This window comes from Suillus fuscotomentosus (assembly GCF_016647785.1).
Source record: "Suillus fuscotomentosus strain FC203 chromosome Unknown F5891scaffold_44, whole genome shotgun sequence".
Taxonomy (NCBI): Eukaryota; Fungi; Basidiomycota; class Agaricomycetes; order Boletales; family Suillaceae; genus Suillus; species Suillus fuscotomentosus.
Window position 1 is genome coordinate 298,446 of NW_024539556.1, and position 14,204 is coordinate 312,649.

The 14,204-nt window shown below is 47.8% G+C and overlaps 5 protein-coding genes across 5 annotated transcripts; 4 read left to right on the forward strand and 1 right to left on the reverse strand.

Annotated features, from left to right (window-relative positions):
* The first annotated feature begins 858 nt into the window (after positions 1-858).
* Positions 859-3,757, forward strand: F5891DRAFT_515670 (kinase-like domain-containing protein). Its single transcript, XM_041372114.1, has 8 exons — positions 859-2,160; positions 2,211-2,543; positions 2,596-2,664; positions 2,724-2,909; positions 2,967-2,997; positions 3,050-3,087; positions 3,139-3,363; positions 3,417-3,757. Exons 1-8 carry the CDS (start codon positions 1,153-1,155, stop codon positions 3,642-3,644), a joined length of 2,118 nt encoding a protein of 705 aa, XP_041223307.1. The 5' UTR covers positions 859-1,152; the 3' UTR covers positions 3,645-3,757.
* A 761-nt stretch (positions 3,758-4,518) lies between these two features.
* F5891DRAFT_515701 (uncharacterized protein) lies at positions 4,519-5,885 on the forward strand. Its single transcript, XM_041372115.1, has 4 exons — positions 4,519-4,645; positions 4,706-5,523; positions 5,666-5,818; positions 5,870-5,885. The coding sequence occupies exons 2-3, from the start codon at positions 4,838-4,840 to the stop codon at positions 5,739-5,741; spliced, it is 762 nt and encodes a 253-aa protein (XP_041223308.1). The 5' UTR covers positions 4,519-4,645; positions 4,706-4,837; the 3' UTR covers positions 5,742-5,818; positions 5,870-5,885.
* A 2,473-nt stretch (positions 5,886-8,358) lies between these two features.
* Positions 8,359-9,615, forward strand: F5891DRAFT_1047219 (uncharacterized protein). The gene is made up of 6 exons (XM_041362343.1): positions 8,359-8,449; positions 8,500-8,573; positions 8,637-8,723; positions 9,133-9,216; positions 9,268-9,354; positions 9,419-9,615. Exons 3-6 carry the CDS (start codon positions 8,700-8,702, stop codon positions 9,452-9,454), a joined length of 231 nt encoding a protein of 76 aa, XP_041223309.1. The 5' UTR covers positions 8,359-8,449; positions 8,500-8,573; positions 8,637-8,699; the 3' UTR covers positions 9,455-9,615.
* An 18-nt stretch (positions 9,616-9,633) lies between these two features.
* On the forward strand, positions 9,634-10,860 carry F5891DRAFT_1047223 (uncharacterized protein). The gene is given in 4 exon segments (XM_041362344.1): positions 9,634-9,950; positions 10,004-10,161; positions 10,220-10,823; positions 10,840-10,860. The coding sequence occupies 3 exon segments, from the start codon at positions 9,720-9,722 to the stop codon at positions 10,707-10,709; spliced, it is 879 nt and encodes a 292-aa protein (XP_041223310.1). The 5' UTR covers positions 9,634-9,719; the 3' UTR covers positions 10,710-10,823; positions 10,840-10,860.
* A 2,021-nt stretch (positions 10,861-12,881) lies between these two features.
* Positions 12,882-13,579, reverse strand: F5891DRAFT_956733 (uncharacterized protein; the record flags this gene model as incomplete). Its single annotated transcript, XM_041375425.1, has 3 exons — positions 12,882-13,078; positions 13,129-13,225; positions 13,277-13,579. Coding segments are annotated over 3 exons (597 nt in total), but the record flags the coding sequence as incomplete, so codon positions are not given.
* Positions 13,580-14,204: the final 625 nt, after the last annotated feature.

Below are 14,204 nucleotides of genomic sequence, written 5' to 3' on the forward strand. Positions count from 1 at the left end.
AATATCTGATTGATTAGCAGTGGGATGCTCATCAACATAACCATAGACTGTAATCCAATCAGCAAGAGTAAGGTTTCGTCATAGGTGTTTTGCTGGTGGTGGTTGAGCCGACGTTGTGGGGGCATCCTTGGACACTTTCTGCCTCTTGGCAGGCTTAGCAGTTTCCTGAGTAGGTTTATTGATAACTTTGCGCTTTAACGCAAGGGGTTGAGACATTGTAAAGACTTTTGTGATATGTTATCTAGCATATTTCGGTGCTTATATTCACACATAGAACAATGCAACCTCCATCAATAGTGCCCAGACAATGCATATTACCCTTAAAAGTTCATGCATTATTCAGTATGGAGTTTTTAGTGCATAATGGCTGCGCCCACGATGGGACCCTGCCAAAATTGATGCATTATCTAGGATATGCATGACTGGGATGTGCATTATTGGGATATGTACTGTAGCTGCTTTATTCTCGGGCTCATAGGCTACCCGACATCCGTCAACACTTACAAATAACAGCGCGTACTCTGTTCTGTTGATCATTGAAAGTCGTTCGGTGCAGGAGAAACCACCGCTAGCGGCCCAGGTAAGTTTTTTTTGAGTAGGGGGGATGTGAGCTGATATATACCCATAATAGCTGCTTTCTGAATCCTGATGGCTGGGGAATCTGACGAGTATGCACAGCTCTCCTTGCTGTAAGAGACCCTAGCTCGTTCGTGATGATCAGACAAATCCACACTATGATTATTAGCTTGTACGTTCAGAACGTGTGGGGAGATCATTGGCGTCGGCATGCTCTCGGCAGAGTTGCGGATATTTTAGAAATGTCCAAGTTTGACAGGTGAGCTCAGCTGGCCATGAGGTGAGCTGATGAGCCCAAGAATTGAACGGCCCTATTCATAGAAGGATTCAGGGCGCAACCCAATGCCGACAGCTCAGGCTGTTCACACATTTGAAAATTCATCACTCCCGGACGTCTTCGCTTCTTGGTATCAACACTTCCAGTACGGATGAACTGACGTTTAGCTTTACCAGGGGGGCTATTCTTCAAACCACTAGTATCAACGATTGTCGTAGAGTACATCCGACACCAGGAGACGTATCCCAAGATCACTTGTTCATACTTGACTACACGGTTTCGCTCGTGGAGACGCAATCATGACTTCTACACTGACAAGGGCAGCTGCCACGAAACGAATTCTGACTCCATCGATAACTTTGGGGGGTCACGGAGACTTGATTCGATCCATATCCTACTTTCCAGACGGCCAGCGAATGATCAGCGGATCTTGGGACAAGACCACTCGACAATGGGATCTGAAGGTGGCCAAGCAGATTGAGGAAGCGCAGTATGTTTGCAAAGAGGTAAGGGCAGTGGCAGTATCAAGGGATGGTCGATGGATTGTCACTGGTGGTGGAGATTGGGATAGTGCTGAGCTGAAAGCCTGTAAGGTTGGGACTAGGACTGTAAGAACATTCGAAGGACACTCACGGAAGATCACCTGCATTGATATCTCTATGGACAACACACTGCTGGCGAGCGGATCAGACGATGAAACAACGCGGATATGGAACTTGAACACCGGCAAACTTGTGGCTGGTCCATTCGAGAGCGTCGATTTGGTGGGGGCGGTGCGATTCCCCACTGATTCGAAGAAGCTTGCGGTCAAGTCGTTGGTGAGGATGTGCCTTGAAATCTGGGATGTTCAATCACAGAAATTGGACGTCAGACTGGGGGATTTTCGTGTAAAAAGTGTAGAACACACGGATGCGCCAATATTCTGGACAAACAACGACAAAAACATTGTAGCCGCATTCAGCTTTATGGATGACCACTGCGCGACCATCTACGAGTTTGATGCATCGACGCTAGAAACTGTCGGAGCTCCCTTTAAAAGGCATACCACTCTTTTTGAAGAGCCCACTAAGGTTGTCACCGGCCTGGCACTTTCATCTGACCATACTCTTCTCGTCAGCGCTTCCTACAACACCATCAGGCTGTGGGCTTTCGAGTCACGCCAACTCCTCGCTTCGTTCAACGTCCATAAACCTAACGCCCTTGTCCTCTCACCCGACTCACGCCAACTAGCTTACACAACAAAAACTAAAGACTCTTACAAGATCTGCGTCTGTGATATTCCACCTGACATCCTTGCTCAGGCAAGTGTACGTATTCCCACAGCACCTACTCTTCGTCTCTTGAAATTTTCTTACAGACTAGTGTACACTTACAAGGACCCACGGCAGATCCCCAAAGCACAGCAATATCGCCTGTCATAGCTCTTCCCCCTCCACCCCAGATACCCTCTTCTACACCAGGTTCACGGCTACCCCAGTTATGCTCCGACCCCCGCGAGCTCCTTCCTTCCTCTTCCCACACCCATACAGTCTTCTCCGCTCATAATGTTCAACCTGACGATCTCCCCCCCGAAGAAGCGCTCCAAGACCTCTCAAAATATATCACAAAGGACGGAGAATACCCTGTTGCTCGTGGCGGGTTCGGTGAGATCTGGAAATGCACCTTGCGCATTGACAGTAGCTTGGTCAACGTTTGTTTACCGTCTTTTGTCTGTTCTTCTGTCTAAAATTAATCATTTGCAGGTCGCAGTGAAGGCATTGCAGGTGTACGCTGATGATCAACTTGGGCCAGCGAAGGTGAAAAAGACCAAGGCGAGTGTCTTATCGAAGGATTGAGTATACTCCTTACACCACATGATGCTATTTCGTAGAGGATAAAGCGTGAACTCAGGATATGTGCCAAAGTAAACCATGCAAATATTCTGCGCATCTATGGTTATACATATGGCTTCGGCCCATTTCCGGCAATAGTCAGTCCTTGGGTGGAGAATGGTAACTTGACGGTCTATTTGGAGCATGAAGGTGCGGCCCTGACTCTCGTTCGACGATTCCAGCTGGCAAGTCTTTCTTCATCTATGTTGAGTAGACCACAACAAAACTGATGTACCACATAGCTAAGAGATATCATAGCTGGTCTACAATATCGTATGTGATAGACTTTACTCTTACCGAACCAAGCTGTAACTACTCCTCGTAGTTCACACCAACAGTGTCATCCATGGCGACTTCAATGGGGTGAGTTTTATCTTCCCGATGGTTCCAATTTCATTGAGATGTGAGCTCCAGCCCAACGTGTTGATCCATGGTGATGGCACTGCGTGTATTGCTGACTTCGGCCTTTCCTTGATGTATTCCAAGGTTATAAGCGCCTCTCAGGCTTCCTGGACGTCCACTCTCAAAGGAAACGTGCGATGGATGGCTCCTGAGCTTCTTGTGGAGCAAGAGGATGGCTCTCAAGTTCGGCCAAGCGAGCAGAGTGACATGTATTCATTCGGCGGTGTCATGCTGCAGGTACGTCTGGCTTAATTTGGGTCTCTCATTGATATCCCAAACTCCACTCGTAGGTCCTCACCAATAAAGTGCCCTATTATCACCTCACGAATGATGCCCGCATCATATTTTGCATAGCCAAGTCAGAAACGCCTTCCCGAACTCGTTATCCTGAACTCCCTGAACAATACTGGCAATTTATCGAGCAATGTTGGTCTCTTGATCCTCGGGACCGTCCCTTGACGGAGAAAGCTGATACAACGATCAGGAATGAATTTTCCTCGCTGTCTAGATCTCATTGATTCTTGCACTGTCTCGCATTCAGAAATCTGATCACAGTACAGCCAGATAGATAATTCTAGGTACACCTATATAGGCTCACCCCAAGGTTTCTAATATTGGAGCACACTTACACCGAGACGGGGAAATGTCAGTTGCACAGTCACTGTAGTTAGGAGAATCATTGTCGTTGACATCCTGTTCGCGAATTCTGCGACGACCTAAGTCAGCATGTAGGCGAGCACTAGTCCTACCGAGTCTCCTGTTATCGGGGACCTTCAAGACAGAAGGAAGACGGTCGCTTCTTCTTTACTATGATACAACTTTCGCCCTGTGAAGATCTTGTCATCGATTCAAATGATGGATTTCTCTGACAGGGTGTAAGTGCAGACTTTGTGTAGTCATTACTAGAGCGTCTCGTCAACCTCTTTCATCTGAATCTCTTATACCACATACCCGGATTATAGCAGGCTGACTCAAGACATAAGACAACGCTGTTCATGGGGCACTCAGCTCCCGTTTCCAAGTGTCCGATTTTTGACACGCAGAAGTATGGTAACCCCGACCTTGAATTTGTGGATGGGCATCGAATCTGTGTCAGGGAGACGTTCAACTTTGCATTCAAAGGTGAGTCCATTGTCAACAGAATATCAAAAACGGCTGCCCGAATAACTCAGAACAGTTTGCTACGATGAGTGAGGAAAGGTGGCCTTTGTGAACGCCGATCAGTTCAAAGCGAAACCGAAGAACGAGCAACGATGAAGTTTGAGTGAATACTTGAGCGTTTGTCGTCCATCGTCGGGTGCGAACAGGAAAACAGCTTCGGCGCTTTAGTCATGGCAGTGACTGCCATGGTTGTGAGGCGGAGAAGCAAATGCGATGAATAGAATGGCGGGCGCAATGCACCGCAGCCATGTGATAGGGTATATATATATGCAAGGCCAAGCCCAAGGACAATAGCTACACTCACATTCAAAAATCCATCACTCCTCTCATTCTTCGCTGCCAAAGCGCCAAACTCTTAGTAACACCAAATTCTCGTCTGTATCTCCAGCGCGGATGAATTGATATTTGGCTTTACCAGAGAGATCATATCCGAATTGCGGCCACCATTAGCCACATAACACATTGACACCGGGAGACCTCACCTTTCAACGTATCCAAAGGATACCTTTCCCGTATTCGACTACCAGGTTTGACTTACAGAAAGACAGCCATGGCTTCTGCGCCCACGTCAAAGGCAGTTGCGACGAAATCACCGTCAATGACTTTAAAGGGTCACAGAGACCTGATTCAATCTATATCTTACTTTCCAGACAGCCAGCGAATAATCAGCGGATCTTGGGACAAGACCACTCGGCAATGGGATCTGAAGGTAGGTAAGGAGATCGAGGAAGCGCGAGGTGTTTGCGAGGGGCAAGTATGGGCAGTGGCGGTATCAAAGGATGGTCGATGGGTTGTTACTGCCAGTGGTGGAGATGGTGATCGTGCGGAGTTGAAAGCGTGTGAGGTTGAGACGGGGATTGTGAGAACATTCGAAGGACACTCACGGAGGATCAACTGCATCGATATCTCAACAGACAACACGTTATTGGCGAGTGGGTCAGAAGATAAAACGACGCGGATATGGAACTTAGGGACTGGAAAACTCGTGGCTGGTCCATTCAGAGGCATGGGGGCCGTTCGATTCTCAACAGACTCGAAGAAACTTGCAGTCATGTCGTGGCTGGGGATGTGCCTTGAGGTCCGTGATGTTCAATCACAGAAATTGGATGCGAAGATAGGGGAATTTGGTGGAATAGGATCCACGTATAAGCCAGCTGTGTGCTGGACAAAAAACAACAAAACCATCATAGCCCCGTTCAACTTCGTTACAAATGATGATGCCAGGACAATCCACGAGTTTGACGCGTCGACGCTGGTGACTGTCGGAGCTCCCTTTGAAGGGCACACCAAGGATGTCACCGGTTTGGCACTTTCATTTGATCATGCTCTCCTCGCTAGCGCTTCCTTCGACAACACCATCAAGCTCTGGGATTACGAGTCCCGTCAACTCCTCGCTTCCTTCGACGCTCAAAATCCTCGGATCCTTATCCTCTCACCCGACTCGCACCAATTAGCTTACGGGACTTACATCGAATCTGAAGATGATTGTAATATATGTATCTGCGATACTCCATCTGACGTCCTCGCTCAGGTAAGTGTACCCGCACACATCTCCTGTTCATGTGCTAATTCTTCCTTACAGACAAGTGCACGCAAGAAGTTGGCTCTTCGTGATCGACTAAAAGTATGTCCCTTGTCATTTTGCTTGACATTGCACCGCTTCATCTATGGCTATCGCTGCAGTCTGACGGAACCCATCATTCTGCTACCGTGCGTCCGCACCCCAAACCGCCAATATGTACCATACCTATGGATCCCAGACCTCTGCCTACGGCCGAACCCCAGCAATCCATGTTCCTTCGTCTCAGAAAGCTTCTTCGCATCTCTCCTCGCACGAACGCGGTACGCCCTGGTCGAAACGGTCAACCTCGCGATCCATTAGATGTATGTTTCTTTTGTTGCTTTCGTATCTTACCTCACATCTGTGCTGCAGTTTTCTACCAAGTTGCCCCTACCCCGCCCCATCTCGGGAACTCAGGCATGTCGAGTTCATTTTTCCCATTTTATTCACAGTCTAATGCACAGATTTACAGCGCAACGCTGCAGCGGGTGCTCCCAATAAAGACAAGGATATAATACACAATGAATATCTTGACACTGCCTAACCGAACCCTGATTCACTCGCAGCTATACAGCCTACCACCGGTGAACATGGAAGTGGTCAGCCATGTTCTTGCTTCTAGCGCTGTGCTGTTGACAATTCATTCCTGCGTTTTCTTGTTTTTAACTGGCACTATGTACGTGGATATCGAATCTCGATACACATGTTTTTTTGTGACTTAAGATCTCACGTTTCTCAATATTTTGATACATGAATGAGACACCTCCGACATCTTATCCTCAGTAAGCTATGTATTATGATGGTTCTTTGCTATTCTATAGTAAGAGCTTCTAGAATAAGTAACGTTTGTCCTGTAATTGTTTTGCTGTGGTAAATGAACCAGCATTTACATTCCTTTCTGGCAAAGTCAATTGAACGCAGTATATCGGCGTATGCATAAACCTTTCTAAACTGAGACTGACATCCCAGAAGTTCTGCGCGCTGGTCCACGTATACTCGCTTCTAATTAGGTAAAGCAGAATATGAGCAATTCGTGATGCGAGAGGCTAAACTACTGACCCAAAGTAAAAATGATAGGGGTGATACCATTGCGATAAATCGAGTGGACCAGGGATGTTAATTGATTCTTGGAAAAGGGGCAGTGTCGTCGTGGACGATGACGTCGAAATGGAAATCTGACAGGCTCCTTGATACTTGCACTGTCAATGAAAGAACGTGGTTGCGAGCGTGAGAGAGTTTACTTTCCCCTCCGTCTCACTCCAGGTACGCAGTTCTTATCTGCAGAAAGGCTCGGTGTTACGCTTCGCAAGCAATACATTGTAGGATAATATTAAATCCGTTTTCAAAACTTAAAGTACGAAATAAAGTGACTCACTGCGTGCCTTCCCTCATAGACACCACGCAATGAACAAGAGCAAGCTCTCATTGTCATGTGAATACAGGAGGTCTTGTCAGTGTTTCTGATGACGGTACGCGCACGGGTCAATGAGAGTATTTGTCGGAGTTTGAAGAGACAAAGTGTAGAAGGACGCTCCATTTGACTCGGAACTGCGACTCACCCTCACTGCACAAATCACTTTGAAAACAACTCGTCCGTCTCCACTACAAATTTTACATGGAGTGTTCGAAAAGTGTTAGCGGTCCCAAGGTGTGATCTCAACGACCCGCACGTGGTAGTCCAGTAGATGGAATGACATGCATCCCTTGTAAGTCAGTCTACTGAAGAAATATTGCATCTCGCCTCCATGAACAAGGACTTCACGAGTCGCTAAACGCACCTGGTTCAGCACTGTCTCAGTCACCGTGAGGTAAATTCCTCCGTTTAAACAATACTCCTTCCACAGAACTGATATTTGACTATAGAGAATAATCGTCTGATAGACGCCCATGCTAATATATAAACATAGTTCAGTCCACTCAGAGGAGATATAAACAGAACGCACTTGAATTTGCCCTCAACTTTGATCCATCGTGCTCCATCCATCTCCAGCCTCTGTCCTTGCGAATTTTAAACTGGTTTTTATCTTCATCGAGTTGCAGGACGTGGACAAGGCTATATCCTCGGAAGCGAACCTTGTAATGTCTCCGAGGTTGATTGGTGCGTCGAGTTTTTTATGGGGACGGGCGCAGGTTTTGACTCGGTGACGGTAGGGATCTGCAAGGTGGTCAAGATGGGACTCGACTGCGTTGGTCGTCGTAATCACTTAAGCTTTGATGTCGACGCGCTCGGCCCAAGTGTTGCACCTAACGCGGGAGCACAGTAAGCATTTTAATTTTGATTCTTGATAGTCAGTGTTACATTGGGTAGGATGGAGTCAGTTGTATGTTTGCACGCTTTCGATAACGTAGTGCGCGCCGAAAATACCTTCTGATGGATATGTGTTTTTGAAGGTCACGATTATTCACCACGTATCCTGAGTCAGATACCTGATACTGCGGACACTCACTACATGCGGAAAAATCCCATTGGCTTGCGCAGATTTTTTATACATCGTCTTTCCCGTTTCATTGGGACTTGGAACTACGAACACTTCGATCCGTTGTAGGAATGTCCAAGTCCACGACGAGTACACGATGTCTTCCTACGTCAATCTATTCCAAGTGAAATCAAATGTGAAGTCAATAACCAGCACTCACCACAATCCCCGCAGGTGCTCGGTGGCCTCACAGGACATTACTACATCCGCGAGGCGATTCATCAGACAGCTATTCGCTTGACTTGACGGTACGTCTGTGACTTTCGCTCACATAGTCCCTTGACGTGATCTGACATGTTCTCCGGACGCAGATCGCCTGTGGATGTGGAGAGCATACGCCGGACTGTAACGTGAGGTGCTTACCAAAGAGCACAATGGCCCACCTTCTTGTGAGAGGAGTGAGTAAGTGGTTGCATGGGTCGCTGAGGTGTGGAATTCGCATCGAATGTCCTGGTGCCTTGTGCCCGACAACCCGAAGACGCAGCCTTCTATTGGTGGTTGGCCATATACCTACATCGTTAGTATCAATAATTGCGACTTCCTGTCTAATGTGTTCATATTTAATGTATTTTGTTGATAGATCTCGAATATGCAATTTCGGATGGTAATATTAAGTCTATCGGTAACGTGTGGAGAACATATACACGAAGAACATACCCAGCCAAAGGAATAATACCCTGGATTCGATAAGATCCAACGCGTCGTGCTCAATAATTGAATAAATACCCATTTGAACACATCCACATTCGCGTCGGGGAATATCCGGGTGGCCTGCGTGTTACACTATTGTCTGCTGACGGAATCAAGGTCAGTGGATGCATTCCTTTGTATCTGTATTGCTTGGCCTGGGGTAACAATTTGTTGGCCACAACACCACAAAGCACGGAAAGCGTTAAGACTAAGCGCAACGGATTCATCCGCTAGTAGTGATTGCTTCAACAGTTTAAATACTGCAACTTGCGTCTCTTTCCTCCTGTTCAACATCCATCGCATTTTACCTTCCCGCATCTACCATCTAACTTGTGTACTGTGAGTTACTCTTGTATACTTACTTCGCCTTCTGTCACTCACCTCGTCCTGCCACAGGCTGGAGCCTCGCGCCATACACACTTCATCTCAACTATACTAGATAATTAAATATGTACCAGGACCAGGAGCCGATTCAAACGGGTCAAGTGCCAGTCCAAGGCCCACCTCAACATCCTTACCCCCTAATGATGCCCCAGCCTCCACTTGTGCCCTCGCGGTTCAGGCCTTACCCCCCGGAGGTCTACGTATATTGTTATCAACAATATCTACATGCAACTGGCCAACTCCCCGGACCGACAAACCCAGTCCCTCCCCCTCCCCCTCCTCCATACCATTTGGGTGGGTATCCCCCCGCCTTCCAGGGTATGGGTGTACCGCCAGCGGCTGCGCCGCCTCAACATCCTTCCGCACCCCCCTCGGCACAACCTTTCCACCACACGCATTCGGAGCAAGGACCGGAGGAACAAGCACAAGTAGCTGACGCTGAGGAGAGCGCTGTCAAGCGCGGAAAGCGCAAGGCAGTGGACTTGGATGACAATGATGCTCCCCCACGAAAAAAGCAAACGGTTCACCCCCTTGTTGACTACCTCGATTTCGTGGGTCCATTTTGTATTTGGTTCTAACTATCATGCTGACTATTTTTCATCAGGAACTGGTCGAAAATAACGGTGAGGTCCGTTACAAGTGCTGCCTGTCGCAGTGCGAAAACGTGCCTGCAGTGCCACGCGCTGGCATAGAAGACCATACCAAATGGAAGAGGCACCCGCAGGTCAGGTCTCGGTCCCCATCCCTAGAGTACTACGAGGCGTAAGTACTACGAGGCCTTGAAATGTGACTTTGGAGCTGATATATGATTTTTTGCTAGTGAAAATGACGGGGACTTTTCGAACTCTTGTTCCAACAACCAGCAAGAGACTTACGGGATACTTCAAAAAACTTGCGAAGGTTCGACCTCAAACGAGCTGTTTGGATCTTTTTCTAACGGTTTTGAAGAAACTGCCGATTTGACTTCGAGCGAGTCATTGGAAAAGTCCGACAACAGTCTTGACGAGACTACGGATTCGGGTTGGGACGAGGGATTCAACGATTTTTTCGACATCGAAGCAGCTTGCGAACCGGTTTCTGGTGAGCAGATTGAAGAGTCGGTCAACAATCCTGAAGAAACAATCGATTCGGCTTCGGGCTCGCTTGACGACGATCTTTATGGAACTGTTGGTTCGACTTCGGACGAGCAGTTGGAAGAGTCTACCGACAGCCCGGAGAAGAGTGGTGTTCACCCAATGGACAATATGACATCGGAAGAGTTGCTTGAATATTGTATCAACCATCTTGATGAAACTTACAACTTCACCTAGGCTCCGGGCGAGTCGTTGAATGATGTGTATTTTACATTATTTGTTTTCTTTCTGGGTATTTTGAATCGTTGCAGCTTCACCCTTACTATGTATTATCATTATGACATACTGTACACGAATACATGCAAATTATGATGCATGCTAACCACAAGCCGGTCTTGCTGAACTCGTACAAAGTACGTCGTGGGGCGAATTCGAAAAGGTATGAGCTAGTAGGCTGTACTCAGTCTGCCTTTAAAGTTTGAGTCAAACACCACTACAGTAATATCTACGGTCGTCGATCCACATGAAATGCTTGAGTACTTACGCTCAGGACCCTATATATATACATGCTCATTGATGGCTGTGTTTGGCATAACTTGGTTGTCTTTGCATCTCTTCCTGCAGCCCACTTCGTCATTAATATTCTGCTGCGGCAGTGACGGGAATTGGATTCTCCCTCTTTCTTTTAATTACTTGGAAGGCGAGCTTTGGGTACTGGTGATGGGCGTTGAACCCGGCCTCTGGCGCCCAGGGGCTTCCCAGTTTGGAAACACTTGGCGGCCAGTTTTTTCCGAGTCTGTTCTGACCACGACACGATAGTACTTGAATGGTGTAGGGCGATTCAAGTGCTTCGTATGATGTATCAACCTTCCGAGAGACTACTCCTTCAGCTTTAGAATTAGCATCAGAGGGCGCGGGTACCTAGGTTAGTCAGGACCCGAGGCTGTTCAGGTAGAATTCAATCTCACATGGCTGAATTTGTTTTCCGTTCACTTATAGCTAGAACTTCTGACAGGCCCAAATGGCCTCACTCAACATCCTTGGCGTTGACCCTCTGGATTTCAGGCCAAGGCAGGTCCGATACATCCGACTACTTTGTACATTCTAGTAGGTGAGCTTATCACAAATTCAGTCATACGGAACTGAATTCTACCGCAACAGGCTCGGACCCTGACCAACCTAGGTCCCCACGCACGTAGATTAAACATTTACGCTCACTCTGGTTATTGTTCTTCCTCAAGCCGTCCGATGATTCAATGCGTGACGCAGTATATCCATCATTTGAAACTCAATTCTGCTGTAGATAATGCCACCTTGGGTATAAAGTTACCCGCCATACAAGCAAGACATAGAAACCGCCTTTGAAAACCCTCACAGTCAACTTCTCGTTAACATGCTCTTCAAGTGCATAGCTGTCTTTGCTGCAGGGACATCCGCCACCTTGGCTTAGACGATCGAGTTAGGGTTCCCTCAGAATGGGGACAACTTCTACCCCGGTCAGGAAGTGACCGCTCAGGTTATTCAACCGGTTGGTAGTTGGTTCGCTTCTCAGCATCATGCGTCACTCTGACAACTTCGATCCTAGGAATCTACCGTTCAGGTTGGCATTGCCTTAGGAATCGCTAACTGCGAGAACGGTTCATGCCCCGACCCTGCAGACGGTTTAGGATCTTATCTTTATGCAGGCCCATGGACCTCCTAATGGTTACTACCAGAACTTCACCCGTGACCATACCATCTTACCTTGCAAAGGGTCCTGCTATCTTTACGCTCACGCACTTTTGCCTCATTGGGGTACGAGATATTCAGTGTTTATCTTCATTCGTCGTCTGAGGCTGATTTTGTAGGCGGATTGGTACCCATTCCTCGAATTTCGCAACGCGACGGTGAACATCGTGTAAACGGTGGACACCGGAGAGTGATTTTCGTCATATGGACTCGGACCTGGACTCGTTATTTCGTGTCTTCATTATGAAGCTCAAGAACTTAATTGTTAGCGTACTAATGTAGGATCGGAGGAATTTGCTGTTTATCGTACTTCGCCAGCACTCATATGTGCCATCGATCGATATGATTACGCAGTACTACAGAGTGGATACTATACTGGGAGGTGAAACAAGAAAATCCATGCGGACTCTAGTAAAAAGTTTGGAATCACTTCTGCTCGCAGCTTGCCACCAAGAAATGACCTTGCCCTTCTCTCCACGATGCCCAGAATTAGCCGCGGCCAGTAGCACAACTCGCAGTCACCCAAATGTCGCGTTCTTCATTACATTCCGATAAAAATCAAGCAACTGCTACATAATACCCGCACAACAATTACCAATTACACTATGACCGGCGGGTGCCACTAGTAATGAACAGTAAGGTACAATAGTGTCAGCAATTACCAAAGCAACTATAATTTTGCTACAACGATCGACTTTCCGCTCTTCCAGATAAAAACGACGAAAAAGCAAGTTCACTGCTCAAAGGAGCAAGTCCTAGCTTCGGATTTGGAGGAGGTTCAGCTGTAACAGGTGATCCTGGCGTTTCTCCTAAACGCGAGGCAGATGGGAAGCTACCAGTTTGGAATGAAGACAAGTCTGGCTTGCTGTCGAAGACCCCTAGAGCCGGATAAGCTTCGGGAGCAAGTAATGAATATTTTGCAGCGTACCTAGCTTGCGAAGCCATCGCTGCCGAACTTGGTGATATCCCCTCGATGGCAACGCTTTCTGAACCAAGTCCCATTTCTGTCCGTATTTGGCAACAGCCTATCAAAACGTGTCAATGATCTGGCTGCTGTATAATCACAGAACACTGACCTGAGCAAGTAGATCATCCTCCTCCTTGCTCCACTTGACGTAAGGACTTCGCTGCCTCTTTGGGACATCTTGGCCCACAACCCTAGTGACCTCTTTGTTCTTCGTGATTGCTAAAGATTCAATTCCAGTTGCGGGACCAGAACTCGGTCCGATGTTATCAGCAACCGAATCAGCGCTCCCTGCGTTAGTATTTCCAGGAGCGGTCTCGTGTCGCAGATGAGCTTGCAGATCAAACGGGGCATCTCCCCAGCTACTAATCGGGGCCGTGACTGCCCGTTGGTGTAGTGCAGATGACGAGGCCACACCGGTGGAGCTTTCATTCTGAGGAGAAGAAGGTACGAGAAATGGATCAAGGAGTACGGACTGACTGGGGGGCGTATCCACGCTGGGATCGGGAGTGGGCTCAGCGAGAGGAATACGCGGTGGCGTAGCCGCGCTGCTGGGAGTATCATGTATCGCTTGATCAGCCAAGTCAGGTCGTGGAGGAGGAGTAGGGGGTATTGTTATAGGCTGAGAGGCGGCTGCGATCTCACGGGTAGAACCGTGGTCCTCTGACGAAACTTGTATAGGTCCCTCGGTCCACTGAACTGGACGTAGATTTGGCGGTCCAGAACCCCAGTCAACTGCATTTGCTCGGGGTAAAGGTGAGGGATGACGGGACCGAGGGGGCTGAGGCGCAACGTCAGATACGGACTGCTTTCTCTTTGACCTGCTTTTTTCTCTCAGCTGATTGTCGGGGGATTTATCAGCAATCGTGGAAGCCTTCTCCTTTCCTTTACCCTTAGGCAGTGAGTGAGGTTCCAATTGACTCTGTTGATCTTGCGAAGAGAATGCGGCAGCTTGATCAGCTAGAACATCCAGTCCCGATCTAACCCTGCCAACAGCAGTTGAACTGGAGCCAGCTAAGCTATTGCTTGGTTGTCCTGCA